Source organism: Symsagittifera roscoffensis, chromosome 1 (genome assembly GCF_963678635.1).
Source record: "Symsagittifera roscoffensis chromosome 1, txSymRosc1.1, whole genome shotgun sequence".
NCBI classification, from domain to species: Eukaryota; Metazoa; Xenacoelomorpha; order Acoela; family Convolutidae; genus Symsagittifera; species Symsagittifera roscoffensis.
Window position 1 is genome coordinate 36,885,504 of NC_087062.1, and position 20,637 is coordinate 36,906,140.

The window sequence follows — 20,637 nt, forward strand, 5'->3', positions numbered from 1 at the left end:
ATACCCGATAGATCATGAGAAGTGATTTCAAGAAACTTAATCAAGTGATTGGCATTGGAATAATCGGGCTTTAATTATTTGGGAGCAGGGTATAGTTTTAGAGGAGGGTATACTTCGCTTCCGATATAATCTTATTGTTCTGCTGAAATTGCAATAATTAAGATAACTTTTGTTTTGATGAATGGCGTCCGGTTCCAGATTTAGTTCTGAAGTTACCATTATTTCTTAGCTGAAACAACATTGAACCAAAGCATCCAAATATCTAATATTTGATAATTGAGTGTTCTCAATTCTTATTCAGAGTGATGTCATATCTCGGCTCACATCTAGAACAAATGTTTACTTGAAATTATCTGAAGTAAGATTGCTAAATAGGTTCTTCTAAGAGAAATTGCTATAAAATTTCTAGTACACCGGCCATGAAGGAGAATACTTCAACTGTTAACTACAACATGGGTTATACCATAGCAGATGCAACTTTAACAGCAGTGTCTGTAATTCCTAACTTCATCTGCCTCTTCCACATTTACTCCATGATGAAAAGAGAGAAAGTTATTAAATATTACCTCTACTTTTCACTCGTCATTACAACTTGTATAACCAGCACAGTAGGGAATCCCATGTATTTGATCACCAAGACAGTCGGCCTCCCGAACATGCTCAGCTCCATCCGTGCGAACTACAACTTGTGCACTTTCCTTCTGGGAACCTACTTATGTTCAAACTCGGTATTGCCTCTAACGCTCGGTAAGCCTAGTCAGTAATTATGCAGATGATGTCAGAAGATTCAAACTTGTGAAACAAAACTTGTTTTTATGTTTAACACAGAGGCGAAGCGGAGCTTTGCAACACTTGTGATAATTCAAGAACATAGCATTACACGACAGTGAATACGAAAGAGACGGAAGTCGATTTTTTTGAAAATTTAGCGTGAAAAAACTAGTTGGAAAAACTATACATCTTAGAAAACGTTTCGTTAATTTTTCTCGCATGATGTTTATAAACAGCCTTGAAAAGCATGGGGAATCGCTTACCGAGCGGTAACTAAGCCGACATAGTTTGAGTCGACCACCGCTGAGCCGGAAAAAAATGTTTAACAAAAAAATATTTGAGCAATACAGTTTCGAAGTTCGAAGTTTTTACGCCCTTTTCCCCGAGACCCAAAAACGCATGCGATTTTTTTGCCCTCGAAAGTAAGAGATGGTAAAATTAAATAGTACATAACAGCTCTCAATTACAGTAGAAACTGTTCCAATTAAAATAAACACTTCGTGTTTTGGAAAAAAAAGGCCAATGAAAAACCGTATAAGATTTTTAAAAAAGTGCAAAATCGGCTATTAAATATAAAACCAAAACCTGATTCTGAAAAAAATCAACAATTTTTAATAAGTTTTATTGAAAAAAAAATCAGATTAAAACTACTTGAACTGAACTCGGTAGTTATATTTGCATTTTCGAGAAATAAGGCGTGTCAGCCTGCACGCGAAAGTAACTGCCCGTATTTCCAACTGAACTGTAAGCCAAAATGTTCAGTGGAAAAAATTTTAGCTCCTGATTTCATGTACAGTTGCTCTCACTAGTGAAAGAATAGGAAAAAATTAAATACACAAAAAATATCAAACGTGTGCCTCAGTTTACCTTGAAAAAATTCAGTTTGAGACAAACATGCCAAGTAAAACAATTGAATGATAAATTCGCATCGAAACCAAATTGCGAAGTGATAATAAAACCGACAAAACTTGGTCAGGTGCCTGTTTAAAGAAACTTACAAAATTGAAAATAAAACTCGAACTCACCTGCTCAAAACACTCAAAACCATAAAAAAGTTGTTTGCACTTTAAAACGACACAGTATGAAGCCACTACCCCAATATAATATAGACCGAATAAATAGAATAAAAATTGTTTTTTTTTCAAGTCACCATAGAAAAAAAATCGAATGCAACAGTTTTCCGAACGGATAAACGCTCCAAATTTATTTTTTGATTGATGAAAGTACAGATTTAAGAAAATGATACAATGTTTATGTTGGACAAGCTGTTTGTCTGGAAATAGTCTATGTCAGGGGTTGATCTAGAATTTTCTCGAGGTGGGAGGCGAACTTTCAAAAAAAAAAAAAAAATTTGTCGATTGATTTTCTGAGCTCCAAATCACTTTAAAGATCCTATTTCGACCAAATGTTTTGTGGACGCCTCTTTCCTCAAGGATTCGACCCCCTGCCGACCCAAAGGTTCCCTCCTTTGTACTATTTTGTGATACCCAATTTTTGGCTGACGGACCCTAAAACTTTTTCTAAAGGTGCCTTCGGCGCCAATATATACTAATGTCTAGGGGGAGCGCGCGCCAAAAAAGAGCTAGTTTTGGCGCGGCGCAGTCATTTTGGCCAAAACAGCGTCGTTTCATGGGAGATTACGGAAAGTCATTTTGATCGACCTAAAAAAATTTTTTTCGAAAATCCTCCTTTCGAAAGGGTGTCCGCCCCGCCCCTCTTAAATCCGCCCCTGATCTGTGTTTTAATTTGATAACGTTTAACAAACTTGTTTTAAAACAGCCCGTCCCAAAATGTTCAAAAGATTGTTTTTTGACCAGAATTTTGAAAATATCAAGTTTCCATTGAATTTGCGTCCTGCAAGTTATCATAATCCACTAAACAAGATTTAAATCTTTGATCTTCTTTGCCTTCAGTCTGTCTGAGTTTGGAGCAACTATATGCAGTGTACTATCCAAATAAGGCATATAGAAGAAGTGCTCAGAAAACATGTCTGATGGCAGGGGTGTACTTGTGCGTGTCTTGGGCTATTGGCGCATTCAATGGATGGTACCTGCTGATCCTGCCCAACCATTCATTCCTCAACAAAGGAAAGACGGACCGCTGTTTTTTCGAGGTTAGAAATATTATCTAATCTAAATTTAAAAAATTGGGTTAAAAACTGGCAATGTAATAAATAGTATTATGTTATTAATATGTAGTGCATGGATGTTCTGACTCAAGAAACAGGTCGTTACTATTCAATAACACATGAGACTCGAAAGAGATACGTGTGGACTTTTTAAAATAAAACAATTTATTTCTCGAGGTTGAAAGACAGATTAAAAATCACGTGACGTTTTTACGTCATTTTTGGCACGTTTTGACCAAAAAGACGCGTTTCCTGGTCGATTCTTTATGCAGGGGGATACATGCATGCAAAGGAGAATGAGGTCAAATTCAGAGAACGAATACACTAGTGGGAGGGGATTGGAATGAAATGCGGAGAGAGAAAACAGGCATGCGAGGGGGATGGGGTTAAAAAACAGAGAGGGAAAATATGCGAGCAAGGGGAGCGATGTCAAAAGCAGAGAGGTAAAACATGCATGTGAGGGAAAGGGGTCAAATGAGTAGAGGGAATACATTCGTGCGAGAGGATAGGGATCAAATGAGACAAAGGAATACATGCATGTGGGGGGAATGAGGTCAAATTTGGAGAGGGAACACATGCGTGCGGGGTGATGGAGGTCAAATGCGCAGAACGAGAATATGCGTTTGAGAAGATGGGAGACAAGTGCAGAGATAGAAAACACGCATGCGAGGTGATTGGCGTTAAATACAGGAGCGAAAATATGCTAGCGAGGGGATGGATGTCAAACGCAGAGCGGGAAAACATGCATGTGAGGGGAAGGGGTCAAATGAGGAGAAGGAACACATGCGGGCGACGGGATTGGGGTCAAATATTAAAAAGGAATACATGCATGCGAGGGGATGGGGGTCAAATTTGGAGAGGGAAGACATAAGTGCCAGGGTAAGGGGTCAAAGAAGAAGAAGAAGAAGGAATATATGCATGCGAAGGGATGGGGGTCGAATTTGGAGATGGAATACATGCGTGCAAGGGTAAGGGGCAAATCAGAAAATGGAATGCATGCATGCGAGGGGATGTGGGTCAAATTTGGAGAGGGAATACGTGCGTGCGAGCTGATGCGGGGTCAAATGCGGAGAACGAATACATGCGTGCGAAAAGATTGGAGAGAAGTGCAGAAAAGGAAAACACCTGTGCGAGGAGTTGGGGTTGGAAAATAGTGAAGGAAAAATGAGAACGAGGGGAGGGATGTCATATGCAGAGGGGTAAAACATGCCAGCAAATACATGCAAGCGAGGGAATGAAAGTCAAATGGAGAGCGGGAAAACATGCATGTGAGAGCAAGGAGTCAAATGAGTAGAAGGAATGCATGCGTGCGACGCGATAGGTGTTAAATAAGGAGCGTAAAAAATGCGTGAGAGGGTAAGGGAGGGGATAGGTGTTAAATACGGAGAGGAGAGTTTTAAAAAGATGCGTACGATTGTAAGGAGTCAAATGAGAAGAGAAAATACAAGCATGCGAAGGGATGGGGGCCAAACATGGAGAGAGAGTACAGCGTGCGAAGGGATGATGGTTCAAATCCGCAGAACGAATATATATGCGTGCGAGGGGGATGGGGTTAAAATACAGTGAGGGGATACATGCCTGCCAAGTCATGAATGTCAAAAGCAAAGAGGGAAAACAAGCATGCGAGGGGATGAGGTCAACTGAGGATAGGGAATACGAACGTGTGAGTGATAGGTGTCAAATACGGAGAGAGAATACATGCATGCGAGGGGATGGATGTCAATTTCCAAGATGTAAAACTTGTATGTGAGGGAAGAATGGGGGTCAAACACAGAGAAGGAAATCGAGCGCGCGAGGGGAAGAGGTCAAATGTGTCGAAGAAATACATGCGCGCGAGGGGATAAGTACAAATACGGAAAAAGAATACATTCAAGCGAGGGTAAGGGGCCAAATGAGAAGAAGGAATACATGCGTGCGAGGAGATTTTTTGAATGCGTGCGAGTCAAATGCGGATAAAATAAAACGTCCGCGCGAGGAAATAGCAACACAAAATTTGTGTGCAAAATGATAGGGTCAAAATGATAGGGGTTAAAATACAGTGAGGGTGTACATGCGTGCCAAGTGATGGATGTCAAATGCAGAGAGGGAAAACTTGTATGCGAGGGGATGGGGGTTGAATACAGAGAGGGAAAACAAGCGTGCGAGAGGATGAGGTCAACAGATGAGAGGGAATGCATGCGTGCGAGGGGATAGGTGTCAATTACGGAGAGTAAATATATGCGAGCGAGGGCAAGGAGTCAAATGAGAAGAGAAAACACAAGCATGCGAGGGGATGGGGGTCAACTAAGAAGATAGAAGACCTGCATGCGAGGGGATGGGGGTTAAAATTGGAGAGGAAATACATGCGTGCGAGGGTAAGGAGTCAAATAAGAAGATGGAATGCATGCGTGCGAGGGGATGGGGGTCAATTTTGGAGAGGTAATACATGCGTGCGAGCTGATGGGGGCTCAAATGCGGAGAATGAATACATGCGTGCGAAAAGATGGGATACAAGTGCAGAAAGAGGGAATACACGTGTGCGAGGGGGATGGGGTTGAAAAACAGACAGGGGAAAATGTGTGTGAGGGGAGAGATGTCAAGTGCACAGAGGTCAAACATGCATGCAAGGTGGATGAGGTTAAAATACAGAAAGCAAAAAAAATGAAAGCGAGTGGATGAACATCAAATGGAGATCGGAAAAGGATACATGTGAGAGCAAGGGGTCAAATGAGGAGAAGGAGAACAGGCATGCGAGGGGGATTGGGTTAAAATACAGAGAAGGATTACATGCGTGCCAAGTGATGGATGTCAATTGCAGGGAAGGACAACTAGCATGCGGGAGGATAGGGTTTGAAGGCAGAGAGAGAAAAAAATTGAGTGCCAGGTGATGGATTTCAAATGCAGAGAGGTAAAACATGCATGCAAGGTGGATGAGACTGAATATAGAGAACAAATACATGCGTCCAAATGAATGATTGTTAAAAGCTGAGCGGAAAAACATACATGTGAGAGGAAGGAGTAAACTGAGGAAAAAACACGCGCGTTCGAGGCAAAGAGGGTCAAATACGGAAAAGGAATACAAGCGTAGGTAGAAATGAGAGGTTAAATGCGGAGAACGAATACATGCGTGCGAGGAAGATGGGGTTAAAATACAGTGAGGGAATACATGCGTGCCAAGTGATGGATGTCAAATACAGAGAGGGAAAACAGGCATGCGAGGGGATGGGGGATAAATACAGAGAGGGAAAACAAGCGTGCGAGGGGATAGGTGTTAAAAACGGAGCGTAAATAAATGCGTGCGAGGGTAAGGGAGGAGATAGGTTTCGAATACGGAGAGTAAAGAAATTCGTGCGAGTGGTAAAGGGTCAAACGAGAAGAGAAAATACAAGCATGCGAGGTGATGGGGTCAAATATGGAGAGAGAGAGAGAGAGAGTACAGCGTGCGAAGGGATGATGGGTCAAATGCGCAGAACAAATATATGCGTGCGAGGGGGATGGGGTTAAAATACAGCGATAGAATACATGCGTGCCAAGTTATGAATGTCAAGCGCAGAGAGGGAAAATATTCGTGAGAGGGGTTGGGTTAAATAAAAGAGCAGAGATAATTCATGCATGCAAGGGTGATGGGGTTGAAATATAGAAAGGGAATTCATTTGTACCGAGTGATGGATGTCAAATGTGGAGAGGGAAAACAAGCAGGTTAGGGGGCGGGGGGTTAAAAGCAGAGAAGTAATACATGCATTCGAGGGGATGGGGGCCAAGTACGGAGAGTCAATACATGCGTGCGAGGGGATGGAGGTCAAATGCGGAGAAAAAAACGTGCGCGCGAGGAGATAGGGACACAAAATATGCATTCAACAAAAAGTGAGGAAGGGAAACTTGCGTGCGAGAGCCTGGGGGTTAAAATTTGACAGACAATACTTACCTATGAGGGATGGGATGGGATGAAAAGTGGAAAACGAATACATGCCTGTAAGGTAATGGGGGTCAAATACAGTGAAGACGACGTGTGTCCGAGGGAATTGGGGTTACAAATAGAGAAGGAGTACATGCGTGTGAGAGATGTGATGAAAAGTTAGGCGTTAGGCGGACGCCTTTTTTCAGGGATTCGATCCATATTTGGTGACGGACCCTTTGGCTATATATACTAGTTTTTAGGGGGAAGCGCTCCGAAAAAAAACTTGATTTTTTTGGTCAACATTTTCCAAAAAGTGCCTAACAATGCTTTTTTGGCCTGTTTCTTCAAAATTTTGCCTGCGGCGCACAAAATTTGGCCAAAACAGGGTCTTTTAAAAGCTATGGGAGAGCTCGGAAAATCAATATGGTTGGCCTAAAAAAAGGTCGATAAAGTTTTTGGAATTTTTTTGAAAATCAGCCTCCACCCGTCGAGAAAGTTTTATATCCGCCCCTGGCTTACTGATTTCTTACTTCTTACTGATTTTTACTGTGCTTTTATGCAGAATAGCTAAATTACAATCCATTATGTTTCATTTTTCTAATAAAATAATTCTTTGATAGAAAAAGGGATTATAATCTATTATAATAGATTATAGTAGATTATAAGAGATCATAAGTTTTTCGGAAAAAACTATAATCAATTATAATTGATTATAATTTTTTAAATTGTCAATAAAAATGTTATCATTATAATGGATTATAAGTCGTTCAAAAATCTAAATTTGGTGCTTATAATTAATTATGTTCTTGCTAGAATTACGATTATAATTATAATATAATCGATTATTTTCGCTTTTTACTGAGTGCGGGTACAAAAAAATTATTTATTATTTTTTCGAACTAATATTGTTTTTTTTTGGAATTAATGTGATAAAAGGATCTGAATAGATGGATCTGAGTTGAAGAAAATTTGACAGTCATAACAAAATAGGCAAATAGGGCAACAGTTTTTGTCAAAAAAAAACTACATAAGTTTAAAAAAAAAAAAAAAAAAAAATACTAACCTTTTTCAATTTTATGCGCACAAGTTTTTTATACGGTTATCAGTTTGTTTTTAAATTAGCGTTATACGGTTTTCTTTCTATAATAAGTGTGGGCGTTTGCTTTACTCGCTCAAAATTAAAAAGAAAATCAGAAAATCAAACCCGTTTTTCTTGTCATTGGGACAATTTTTTTATTTACTTAAATTTCGTTCGATTTACAACTATAAAGCCCCTGTGTGATATGACCCTTGATGATTATTTGTGGTACCTGGTTTTGCAAGGAAAGCATAAAAAAGGCAAAAAACAAAAGCTCTCCCGAATATAAATTTCCGCCCCGTTTTTAATGGTCGATGTTTATGTTGGTTTTGGTTTGTGGTGCTCAGATTTTTGTCTAGGACGCCCGTTAAATAAATATTGCGTAGATACTGCAGCATTTAAGTGGGACTATCTATATGCCCTGTCAAACGTCATAGTCATGTCTCTGAACTTCAAACTTATGTGGGACTCAGACGTATACTGTTTGATATTTGACCTTGCTGGAGCTTAAACTATTTTCTTCAAAGTAGTCTTTTGAAATAGACCGACCGTTATGAAGCCATAAATCTGGCGAAGTAAGGCGTTTAGGAGTCTGTTTAGAAGGCATAGGCGCAATGATGTCTGCTGAGTCTAATTTTCTTGTCTAAAAACACCCCAAGGCAAAACTATATATACTTTGTTTGCATAATTATTTATAAAAAAAAACATAGATTTCGCATGCTCAGTGAAACTTTTCGGTAAACTTGTGTAGACTTTCGGTAAACCTGTTATAAGGCAAATAAATATAATATCTTGACCTTTTATAAAAAAAACTGTTAAGGTGAAAGTAGAAAAATGAAAGTAGGAAAACGAGTATGAAATAAAGTTGTGGAACTGATCCGTCGTTTAGGAAGTATTGTATAATGAGATGCTGATGGTCTACCTCTGCTGTAACTTCTACCTTCCCCTGGCTCTCTTGCTGACGTCACACTGTCTCCTCTACAGCAGACTGGGAGTGATGGAAACAATTAGCGGTGCAGGTAGTGCTCAGAATCACAACAACAATTATGATGCCTCCAGTTCAACCGTCCAAATCAACTTGAACATGGTGAGAGGTTCACATCACAACATACAGCTTAGAATTAAAAATGTGTCTGACACAATATATCGCATATAGGCTAGGTAAATTTACGAAGAGGCCGGGAGGGACGGGACAGGGCGGCAATTTGTGGCTTTCGCCGCCCAAAAAAAACATCGTTTGTTATATTTACTACTTCCATTAACTGCTGCCGATTCTTAAAACTCGTGTCAATTGGTCTTAGCCAAAGAAAATCAGTAAAACACTCTCAAAATGTCACAAAGCAAATTTTTCAATCAATTTAAGCTCCAAAATCGTGGTTTCTTAAGAAAAATTTTTCCAAAATCATCTCAAACAATATTTTCTAATGGTAAGCGGGGTAAGTTGAGACCACTCAGATTAGTTTCTAGCTATAAATAGCCTAGATTTAGCTAATTTTTGATCAGAAATATGATGAGAAATAATTTTTTTTTAGAAAATCCTTGCTTGGTTTAAACATTTCAAAAAAATTTCTGGTCAAAAATTTAGATGAAAAGTCAAGTGTTTCTCGTCAGAATAATAGAATTTGCTTAGTACGGGTATAAAAATAAGTTACCCTGAAAATAAGAAAGATTTGGGATACTCAAACTGCATTCATTTATTTCTCATAAACAATAAATGAAGACGATAAGGAAAAAAGTTGTCCGAAAATGGAGATCGAAAAGCTCCAAAACTATTTGAAAATCTTGCAAACAAAATATAGCAAGCAAACAAACTGCAAATTGCATACCCTAAAAAAATAATTGGGGATAAAAAAGCACTTTCTGATTTTTGCTACAAATAAAAATCAAAATGAACCAGGAAAGATGAAAAACAGTTTTGAACGATATCGCAAAAAAAAACATTCAGAAAATCTGAAAAACTTTTTTAAAGCATCTGAAAAAACAACCAAATACATCAAAATTATCAAAAATGAAGTTCATACAAAATGTTCAGAGAACTGGATCACAAAAAAATCACAATAAAAACGGCGCCCGTAGAAGACAATAAAAACGAAAACTCAAGTGTTTTGAGTTATATCCTTTTGGGCATCTTATTTTCAGCCGGGGAGATTCGTGCAACTTCTTAGTCTAATACCAATCTTAATCTTACTCTTATATCTCTTAGTCTCAATAGATCTAGTGTACACCGGTTTATGCGAGTTAGTTCCAGAATGAGAACAATTGTATTCTGAGCTGAATTCAAATTGTTCTGGTGTTGAAACTACAAGTAGTTTCAACACTTACAAATAAGTGGGTAGTTAGTTTGATGGAGTATGATTGGTTGGTATTCAACCTTTCATAGAGATATAATATCAGAATAATATCCAATTATAAATTCTAGTTTAGATCTGGTTCCAACCATCCGGGGTTTAGAAAGTTTTAGTTTTTCAGTGTTCTATTGTAGTGGAGGATAGATGATGGTGTTTTTCTTTAGAAGTTGCGAGCATATTCTTTTTTACGACTAGAAAGAAGGATTGTAATCACGATCGTTTCGGGATATCGTAACATGATTTCTGATCGGTTGTGATGAGTGTTGAATGGTTGATTAGAGAAAAGCAATGTTCTAATCTCGTTCGGGAGTGGCAGATAGTTTGAATTTGGATGCAGTGCCTGGTGACTCGATCTGTAGTATACTTGAACATCCAGATGGCCATTGTTTGGTTGCAATGGGTTTCCTTTGTTGCGATGCCAAGTCGTACTTTAAATCCGTTCAGTGTAGTGACTAAAGGCAGCATGTCAGGTGTGTTTTGCAATTCCGTAGCTGGATTGTGATTGAGTTTTCAAGTTCCTTGCTGCTCTTCTTTGGTCTGTATGTTATCTATATACTGCATTGTAATATTTACATATACAAATCTTTGTTAATTTTTATTTTAATTATGATCTTGCATTAGTTTTTATCGCAAAAGCATTATTGTTTAGTTCGATTAATTTTAAGAGCTTCTCACACTTGAGTAACTCTCGTCAAAAAAAGAGTTGTGGGTCACAAAGCGTGGATGTAGCACGGTGGGTGAGGCCGGCTATAGAGCTTTCTCAGGGCATCCTCTCTGGTGGGTTAGGCCAGGAGTGAGGCTATAAATTCATGCTCTCTTTTTTGGAGGGTCCTGTTTGAGTTCAACTTTTTGTGCCTTTTTATTACTGTTTTTTTTCCTTTTTTGTCTTGGTTGTGTCTTTTTCTTTAAATTTCAAATCGTTTGTTTTGGGTTTGTATTTCGAGTTTTTTTGTGTTTAGTTCTTTTAAGTTCAGACTTGAAAGTAGTCTTCAAAAGATAAATTTGTCCACTTCTAAGCTGGTGTTAATCCAGTTTTGGTACCGTGGGTTTTCTTTTCTTAGTCATGCTGTTAGGTTGTGGTGTTTAGTTAGCTTGCGTTGGTTAGTTTGATTTATTATATAATTTTTTTCCAACTGTGTTAAAGGAAAGTTTAAAACGTGTTAAAACTGGTTAGAGTTGTTATCAGTGAAAGTTAAAACTTAAATTCATTATTTTAAACAATTCTTCGTGGGCGAGCTGTGCGATTGTGGATAGAATTGTGGGTGAGTGAATTTTTAAACTATAGAGAAGCATCTTTGAAAAGATTAGTACTGCTTTTAGTTTTATAGGCAACGTTTATTAATTTACTACTTTGAAATGATTAATTTTACTGCTTGAGTTGGGGATTGAAATTATCAATTTATTTTCATTGTAAGAATACTTACTGCATAGGGGAAAAGAATATATGTATATCATTTTACGTTTTATTTTTTCTGTTATGTTTTGGGTGATAAAGCTGAGATGAAGAGATGATTTATATTTTACTAATAACTTGTGTATTTACTAACTAATTTTTATTTTTTATTTCCAATAAACATTTTTTCTAGATATCTTTTTAAACTTACCGCAGATTAAAGGAAACGACTAGTGATGTTTTTATCAGTCGTTGTTGTACAATAATAGGTTTAGCGCCTGTAATTATCGGTGAAGATTTTTCTTCAAGGATACTATGTTTGCAAATGAAAATCTAAATTCATTGCTAATAAAACTCTAAACATAAAAGTTTACGTCGGCTTTTGCCGTACGACCATGAAACGTATGGGTAAGTTCCGTTGTAGTCGTATATCGTTTCTTGTCCGAGGTCGTTTTCCAATACCGGGTAGTTCTCGTATCGTTCGGAATAATGGCTCTGATCTTTTGAGTCGTAGAGACCTTTCAAATAAATTATTATCGTGTAACATTTCTGAGAATTTTTGTCTAAGTCTAATCTGTGTTTGGTTAGTTCTAAGCTATTTTGTTGCTTAAGGTCTTATTCGAGACATATGGTCGCACCAGATGAGTTGGGACTGATGTCTAACTCATAGAGTAATTTCAAATAGGGTACACCGTCTGCTCGTCACGCTATCTTATTTTCGGCCGGATAGATTCGTGCAACTTCTTAGTTTAATACCGATCTTAATTTTACTCTTATATCTCTTAGTCTCAATAGATCTAGTGTACACCGGTTTATGCGAGTTAGTTCCAGAATGAGAACAATTGTATTCTGAGCTGAATTCAAATTGTTCTGGTGTTGAAACTACAAGTAGTTTCAACATTTTCAAATAAGTGGGTAGTTAGTTTGATGGAGTATGATTGGTTGGTGTTCAACCTTTCATAGAGATATAATATCAGAATAATATCCAATCATAAATTCTAGTTTAGATCTGGTTCCAACCATCCGGGGTTTAGAAAGTTTTAGTTTTTCAGTGTTCTATTGTAGTGGAGGATAGATGATGGTGTTTTTCTTTAGAAGTTGCGAGAATATTCTTTTTTACGACTAGAAAGAAGGATTGTAATCACGATCGTTTCGGGATATCGTAATATGATTTCTGATTGGTTGTGATGAGTATTGAATGGTTGATTAGAGAAAAGCAATGTTCTAATCTCGTTCGGGAGTGGCAGATAGTTTGAATTTGGATGCAGTGCCTGGTGACTCGATCTGTAGTATACTTGAACATCCAGATGGCCATTGTTCGGTTGCAATGGGTTTCCTTTGTTGCGATGCCAAGTCGTACTTTAAATCCGTTCAGTGTAGTGACTAAAGGCAGCATGTCAGGTGTGTTTTGCAATTCCGTAGCTGGATTGTGATTGAGTTGTCAAGTTCCTTGCTGCTCTTCTTTGGTCTGTATGTTATCTATATACTGCATTGTAATATTTACATATACAAATCTTTGTTAATTTTTATTTTAATTATGATCTCGCATTAGTTTTTATCGCAAAAGCATTATTGTTTAATTCGATTATTTTTAAGAGCTACTCACACTTGAGTAACTCTCGTCAAAAAAAGAGTTGTGGGTCACAAAGCGTGGATGTAGCACGGTGGGTGAGGCCGGCTATAGAGCATGCTCAGGGCGTCCTCTCTGGTGGGTTAGGCCAGGAGTGAGGCTATAAATTCATGCTCTCTTTTTTGGAGGTTCCTGTTTGAGTTCAACTTTTTGTGCCTTTTTATTACTGGTTTTTTCCTTTTTTGTCTTGGTTGTGTCTTTTTCTTTAAATTTCAGATCGTTTGTTTTGGGTTTGTTTTTCGAGTTTTTTTGTGTTTAGTTCTTTTAAGTTCAGACCTGAAAGTAGTCTTCAAAAGATAAATTTATCCACTTCTAAGCTGGTGTTAATCCAGTTTGGGTACCGTGGGTTTTCTTTTCTAAGTCATGCTGTTAGGTTGTGGTGTTTACTTAGCTTGCGTTGGTTAGTTTGGTTTAATATATAATTCCTTTCCAACTGTGTTAGAGGAAAGTTTAAAACGTGTTAAAACTGGTTAGAGTTGTTATCAGTGAAAGTTAAAACTTAAATTCATTATTTTAAACAATTCTTCGTGGGCGAGCTGTGCGATTGTGGATAGAATTGTGGGTGAGTGAATTTTTAAACTATAGAGAAGCATCTTTGAAAAGATTAATACTGCTTTTAATTTTATAGGCAACGTTTATTAATTTACTACTTTGAAATGTTTAATTTTACTGCTTGATTTGGGGGTTGAAACTATCAATTTATTTTCATTGTAAGAATACTTACTGCATAGGGGAAAAGAATATATGTATATCAATTTACGTTTTATTTTTTCTGTTATGTTTTAGGTGATAAAGCTGAGATGAAGAGATGATTTATATTTTACTAATAACTTGTGTATTTACTAACTAATTTTTATTTTTTATTTCCAATAAACATTTTTTCTAGATATCTTTTTAAACTTACCGCAGATTAAAGGAAACGACTAGTGATGTTTTTATCAGTCGTTATTGTACAATAATAGGTTTAGCGCCTGTAATTATTGGTGAAGATTTTTCTTCAAGGATACTATGTTTGCAAATGAAAATCTAAATTCATTGCTAATAAAACTCTAAACATAAAAGTTTATGTCGGCTTTTGCCGTACGACCATGAAACCTATGGGTAAGTTCCGTTGTAGTCGTATATCGTTTCTTGTCCGAGGTCGTTTTCCAATACCGGGTAGTTCTCGTATCGTTCGGAATAATGGCTCTGATCTTTTGAGTCGTAGAGACCTTTCAATTAAATTATTATCGTGTAACATTTCTGAGAATTTTTGTCTAAGTCTAATCTGTGTTTGGTTAGTTCTAAGCTATTTTGTTGCTTAAGGTCTTATTCGAGACATATGGTCGCACCAGATGAGTTGGGACTGATGTCTAACTCATAGAGTAATTTCAGATAGGGTACACCGTCTGCTCGTCACGCTATCTTATTTTCGGTCGGATAGATTCGTGCAACTTCTTAGTCTAATACCGATCTTAATCTTACTCTTATATCTCTTAGTCTCAATAGATCTAGAGTATACTGGTTTTTTTACGAGTCGGTCTCTTGGAAAAGGCAACTAAGTTGTAAGTTAATTTCAATATGCTTTGGTGCTGAAATTACAAGCAGTTTCAACACTTACAAATAATTGGGTTGTTAGTTTGATTGAGCATGATTGCTTAGTATTCAATATTTTACAGAGATAAAATATCAGAATAATATCCAATAATAAATTCTAGTTTAGATCTGGTTCCGGTTTTCAGAAATTTCAGCCAGAAAGAACCTTAAACAAGCAAATCAATCCACGTATCATTGTAAAAGAAAACATTCAAGTCAAATTTTTAAAGAAAAACAGGAACTTTTGTTAACTTATGAAATGTTTTTCGTTGGATATTTTTTGACATATTAAAACAATACGCTATGCCATCAACTTGAATCGATTTATATTTCAATCCTAAAACACTAATTTTTTTAAAAGTTGAATTAATTCTACGCTAAAAAATCAGAAACCGCGCATCCGAAAAACTGAAATGTAATGCAAAAGCCTTTTTTTAATTCAAATTTTTCATAACAGAAAGTTTTGGCATGTATAAAAAGCAGGAAACCGTGAACTATATTTACCCTCTTGAAAATGATGAAAAGAAATACTTTAAAATTTTACCAAAAAAGTGACATAAATGAAACAACCGGCAAGTAAGCCGACAAAAAATCAATGCATATCGGATTTTTTTCACCGGTAAGCCCAAAATAAGTTCAGTAGCTCTAGACTAGCTGTTATATTACAGCTGTGAAACGTAGAACTTGGCTAGAAAAGGAAATCTCAATATTGGACATCCTATCGACAAAGTTACTTACAAAGTTACACTTGCTTATTGCACGATTAAAAAGCCGTACCTCAATTTTGGCTCATAAACGTAGAGGATAAAGTCAGGCAATATCAAATTAGTCTTCTGTTAATTACCAGATTAAGGCGAGGTAAACTATATTGAGGGATAAAATGAAGAAGGTTTAAAGAAACGGTGATGATGAAAAGCTTCGGGGTTAAAAAAGAGGACGTATCACAAAAAGAGTTTGTAGCACAAAGGTTAAATCACAAGGAATTATCATAATATGGTTGAAAACATTGCTGCTATCTTATCAGTTGATGGCGCGTTTATTTCAGAGTGTGAGCACTCGCTACCAGTATCGTTCATCCATGAACAGTCTGCTGGTCCTCTCTTCCTTTTGCCTCCTCTCCTGGACTCCCCTAATGGTCATCCGCACCGCAGAGATCTTCGACAACACGTTCCAAGAAGGAGTAAGTTTATTACGGGGCCTAAGCAATGGCACGACACGCAAGTTAGACGATTGTAATTTAACTATAAATTTAGACTATACCTCTTTGTGAAATTAGACAATAACTCGTTGTGAATTTATACAATAAGAAATAAGCCAACAAAACTTGTTGCTTAGAAACAAGTTGCACAAAAACAAGAAGAGTAATTATTATAGAACCGATGAAGATTATTATTTATAATTTTTATTAAAAAATTGAGTAGAAAAAATGGTACATTTTTGAAATACCTAAAGTGTACAACTCTGATATTAATAGACTGATTTTCGGTTGGCCAAACAGTGTTTACTCAACTAAAAAATTTAAATCTGTAAAACATTTAAGTCTGTAAATAATTAATTTAAAAACGTTTATTTAAAACATTGTGTTTTTCTCAATTCTGTCAACTTTTCCCTGAACCGCACTCTTGCTCGCCTTTTTATAAAAAGTAAATGTGTTCAACATTCTTATCTGCCATAGAGCGTAATTTGATCTTGAAATCAAAAATCAAAGCGTCAAAAAAAACAGATTTATATGTAGAGCAAAAAATTGTAAATATTTTAAAATTAAGTAAAAAAGATATGAAAGGCACACAAAATATATGTAGTGACAAGTTTATGGCGTATTTACTACTTTTACTCAAGGAATCTTACCCGGATTGACCAACCTATTAACTTATTTTAAGATTTGTAGAAAAATTCAAGAGAAACCACCAAAAACAACTTAGAATTGTTTCTATACCGTAATTACGGATAAAATCATTTAACAAAATTTTTAAATTTTCTCAAATTTATGCCTGCAAAAATTTCAGACTGTGGTTATAATTTATGCATTTTGAACAAAAAAAAACTACGAAAAAAAGCCTTGTTTTCCCAATAAACCTTCTACTTATACGTATATAGCGGTTCGAAATTACTAAGGAGACAAAAAAACATTTTGACAAATCATGTCATATAGCCCCGGACGTGTTGAATGTGTTGTGAATCTATTTAATGACAAAACTTCTAACAACTAGCAAAAAGTTATCTCTAAAAGTTTGTGATCGTGTCAGATTCATGTGTCGAATGGATAAATTCGGCAAATGAGTTTTTGTTATTTTACTCAGCGACAGCGAAGAAGCTACGTAATGTTTACGAGAATATTATAATTAATTTTAATGCAAAAATTATTTGAAAATTTTTTGCGGGGAAAAAGTCACTATCTTACATCTTTTCCAGATGATAAAGCTCCTAACTTGTAATATTCAAGAGCCTTATTTTGAAAGTATTTTTGAAAAAGTTCGACTTGTGCAAAACCCAGGTAGGCGAGGTCATATATATGACCAGGCGCGGATCTAGGAATTTCTGAATTTCTCGAGGGGGGGGGGGGGCGGATTTTCAAAAAAATTTTGAAATGCAGGCCAAAAATTGCGTTTTTAGGCACTTTTTGGAAAATTTCGACCAAAAAATTGCGTTTTTTCGGCGCGCGCTGCCCCTCAAAATTAGTATAGATTGGCGCCAAAGGCGCCTTTAGAAAAGTTTTAAGGTCAGTCAGTCAAAAAAAAATGGATATCTCAAAAAAGTACAAAGGTGGGGCCCTTTGGGTCGGCAGGGGGTCGAATCCCTGAGGGGAAAGAGCGTCCGCCCCGCCCCCCCCCCCCTAAATCTGCTACTGTATAAGACCCCGCATTGTCTGAAATTTTATATCACACAATTTATATATATGAAAAACTTCTTACCACACAACACCACACAATTTTTAACGCACAGAAAATTGCATGAAGTTTCTAAGAAAAGCAGTTTTCCTTGACACATACTGTTCCATAAACCAAAAAGTTTAGTTTTTTCTTATAATGTAATTTCCAAAAAATTTTGGTTTAATCGACACAAGTGACAAAGACCTTGGTTTTTCTCACACAAAAAGATCTAAAGAAAGTAAACAAACATTTAATTTTAGCAAAACTCTCAAATATGAAATTTTTATTATTATTAAGACCATTTATCCACGGGGAAAGGACCAACACAAGAGCTGTACAGCTCATCACGGCGAACCGCTGTTGTGCCCTTGTTTAAGAACTACATGCAATTTTTTTTTTTGGTTATTTTTCTGGGCTGGGTAATGTTGCTTCACCCTCAAGCAACGAGCACGGATCATGGTGGGCCTCGAACATCCGACCTTTCGATTGAGAGGCGGAGACGTAACCACTTCACCACCGCTCCCCTTTTAAATTTAATTTAATCAGGCATTGATCAAGGCATAAATAAACATGCCAAAAGAAAGAAAAAAAGCATTTTGAGAGATTTTGAAAAAAGTTATACAACTAAAAGGAAAAAACCAACGTTCGTGTGTATTGAGGACTACGTTATGCGCGCAAAAAATTAAGTTTTGCCATTTCTTTTTGGAAAAAATTTGCTTTGTTACAAAATTTGTTTTGGGGTTGAAAAAAGAACAAAATTTTTTCGAGGCACTTTCGAAATTACTTGTCGCCATCATGTCGCCATCAAAAAATGCCAATATTACAATCTCCATATATGAAAACTGTATGGCAAGTATTTTATATAAAAAATGTTCAAAACGCGTTGCTTTCAATTTTTTCGAAATTCATTAACACTGGCTGCTTTGTCTGCAATTTTTGAGTTCATTCTTTGATTTATGACAATGTTCATGATCAAAATTGTTTGTGGAAAAATTGCTTATTTTTTAATCTCTATATATTCTAAATTTTTTTGGTGTATGGAATTGTATGGTGAGCTTTTTCGGGGGTATGGAGGTCAACGCGGGAGCTTCTTTAGCTTTTCAACTGTTTAAGTTATACAAATCATGGTTCTTAACAGAACACATCTGACGAGCTTCAAGTGAAAGATTAAACATCGCATTGAAAACAAATTTTTTGTATTTGATTCATCTAAATTGTTTTAAATAGTTACTTTTATCTTAGGGCAAAATTTCCTCGGTGGTTTTGTGGGCGGAATGAATTATAACTGAAGTTAGTAAAACTTTTTCAAATCTGTTTAGATTCCAGGTACAGTTCTGAATGCAACAGTTATTCTCTGGCATTCCTCTACCCTTTTTAACCCACTCTACATTCTGTTCAAAGAGTATCGCAGCGGCAATTTCAGACCAGCACTCCCGCGTAAACTCAATCAGCGCCACGAAGAACACGAATCCACTGCTTAGTGGAAATATTTCAAAACTAATCCTCTTTAAGAAGCACTTAAATATATCAAACACCTTTATTTATGTCATATATTTGAACTTGCCAATGGATATTGTGGTTTTTATTTGGATTACGAGCTTTTACTGTGAAATCAGCTATAAGGCCATAATCAAAACAAACAATGAAACTTCGAATTATCTGAATACTTAATCCATCTGATCCTGAATTTATATTTATATGCGTTTTACTGCGAGCGTAAAAACGTAGCCAAATCGTGAATAAACTGCAACTGTCAAGCTAAAAAAAATCAAGAAAAAGGTCATATCTCAGCAGCAAAAAAACAGAAGAAAAATTAAAAAAAAAACAGTTGAGAATGCTGATAAGTAATTACACCGATTCAGACAAAGTGAGGAAACAGAAAAAACGTAGTTATAAAATAATATTTCAACGCTCTTTATATCGATGAGCAAAAGTAATTCGCTATGTAAATAACTGAAAACCAACAACGTGAACGGGGCAGTACAACAGTGCCGAAGTACAACAGTGCCGAAAAAAAATTAGTTCAACAGTGCCGAAAATGAAAACTTTGTTCAACAGTGCAGAAAATATGAAAAGTTTCAACATATTAAGTGCGGTAATCAAAAATTAAACGGCGAACCTTTATAATCTTAAGTGACACTTAACGATTTTGAGCGAGAATATTTGCAATTTAGACGTTTTGGCCCCAAAATAATTGTTTAATTTGCAGTTGCAGACATTTTGGCGCCAAAATTGGAGTGATTTTCTTTGATAAATAGCGTCAATAATTTTCCGCTCTTTAGAAAATGCGTTAAAATTATTCTGAAATTTTCCCGCCTTTTTCGACACTGTTGTACTTCGGCACTGTTGAACGCCCCCACGTGAACATCTCACGGGTTGAAAAAAAATGGAAGAAATTTCTATGACTCGCAGTTTTTCATTTACGAAAATTGCATAACTAGCATTCCTCCATAAGCTTCAAACAAGTTTTTTTGTTGTTATTTTAGTGTCCAAATACATCTGTACTGAAATATTACCGAAAAAAAAACTTTCTAAATTATTTTTTAATTTATATGTTATTAGCTTAACAAAACTGAGCCTAAAACGTTGATGATGACAATGACTTTTGAAATCTCAACTTTGTCAGAGCAGGATAGAATAACTGCAACTGAGATATGCCAGGAACAAGTACTTGCAGTAATGAGAAAAACTTTTAAGGAGGCCATTTTAATTTTAATAATTGGCCCAAAAAATTTTCCTTCATTTCTTTGAAAAAATGCAATTCGTGTGGGGTGCTTCTTTCAAAAGACAACTCATCAGCAAGTATAGACAATTCGCATTTAAAAAAAAAACATTTAAAAATTTGGTCAGCGTAGCTGCACGACAGAGGGTAGGACTTTACACAAAAGTTTGGGGACGGCTATAGCTGCGGAGCTGCCATGCGAGCGTTTCGCGCCCACCGGTTAATTTAACCCTACCCGCATCCAA

The 20,637-nt window shown here is 36.5% G+C and overlaps 1 protein-coding gene across 1 annotated transcript; it reads left to right on the top strand.

Moving 5' to 3' along the window:
• The first annotated feature begins 281 nt into the window (after positions 1 to 281).
• Positions 282 to 19,345, top strand: LOC134843717 (uncharacterized). Its single transcript, XM_063859967.1, has 5 exons — positions 282 to 747; positions 2,685 to 2,884; positions 8,744 to 8,941; positions 15,846 to 15,980; positions 18,990 to 19,345. Exons 1-5 carry the CDS (start codon positions 420 to 422, stop codon positions 19,149 to 19,151), a joined length of 1,023 nt encoding a protein of 340 aa, XP_063716037.1. The 5' UTR covers positions 282 to 419; the 3' UTR covers positions 19,152 to 19,345.
• Positions 19,346 to 20,637: the final 1,292 nt, after the last annotated feature.

Coding starts and splice junctions, on each gene's coding strand:
- LOC134843717 (XM_063859967.1), top strand. CDS start 420: ATGAAGGAGAATACTTCAACTGTTAACTACAACATGGGTTATACCATA. Junction 748..2,684: donor GGTATTGCCTCTAACGCTCG/GTAAGCCTAGTC, acceptor CTTTGCCTTCAG/TCTGTCTGAGTTTGGAGCAA. Junction 8,942..15,845: donor TCCAAATCAACTTGAACATG/GTGAGAGGTTCA, acceptor CGTTTATTTCAG/AGTGTGAGCACTCGCTACCA.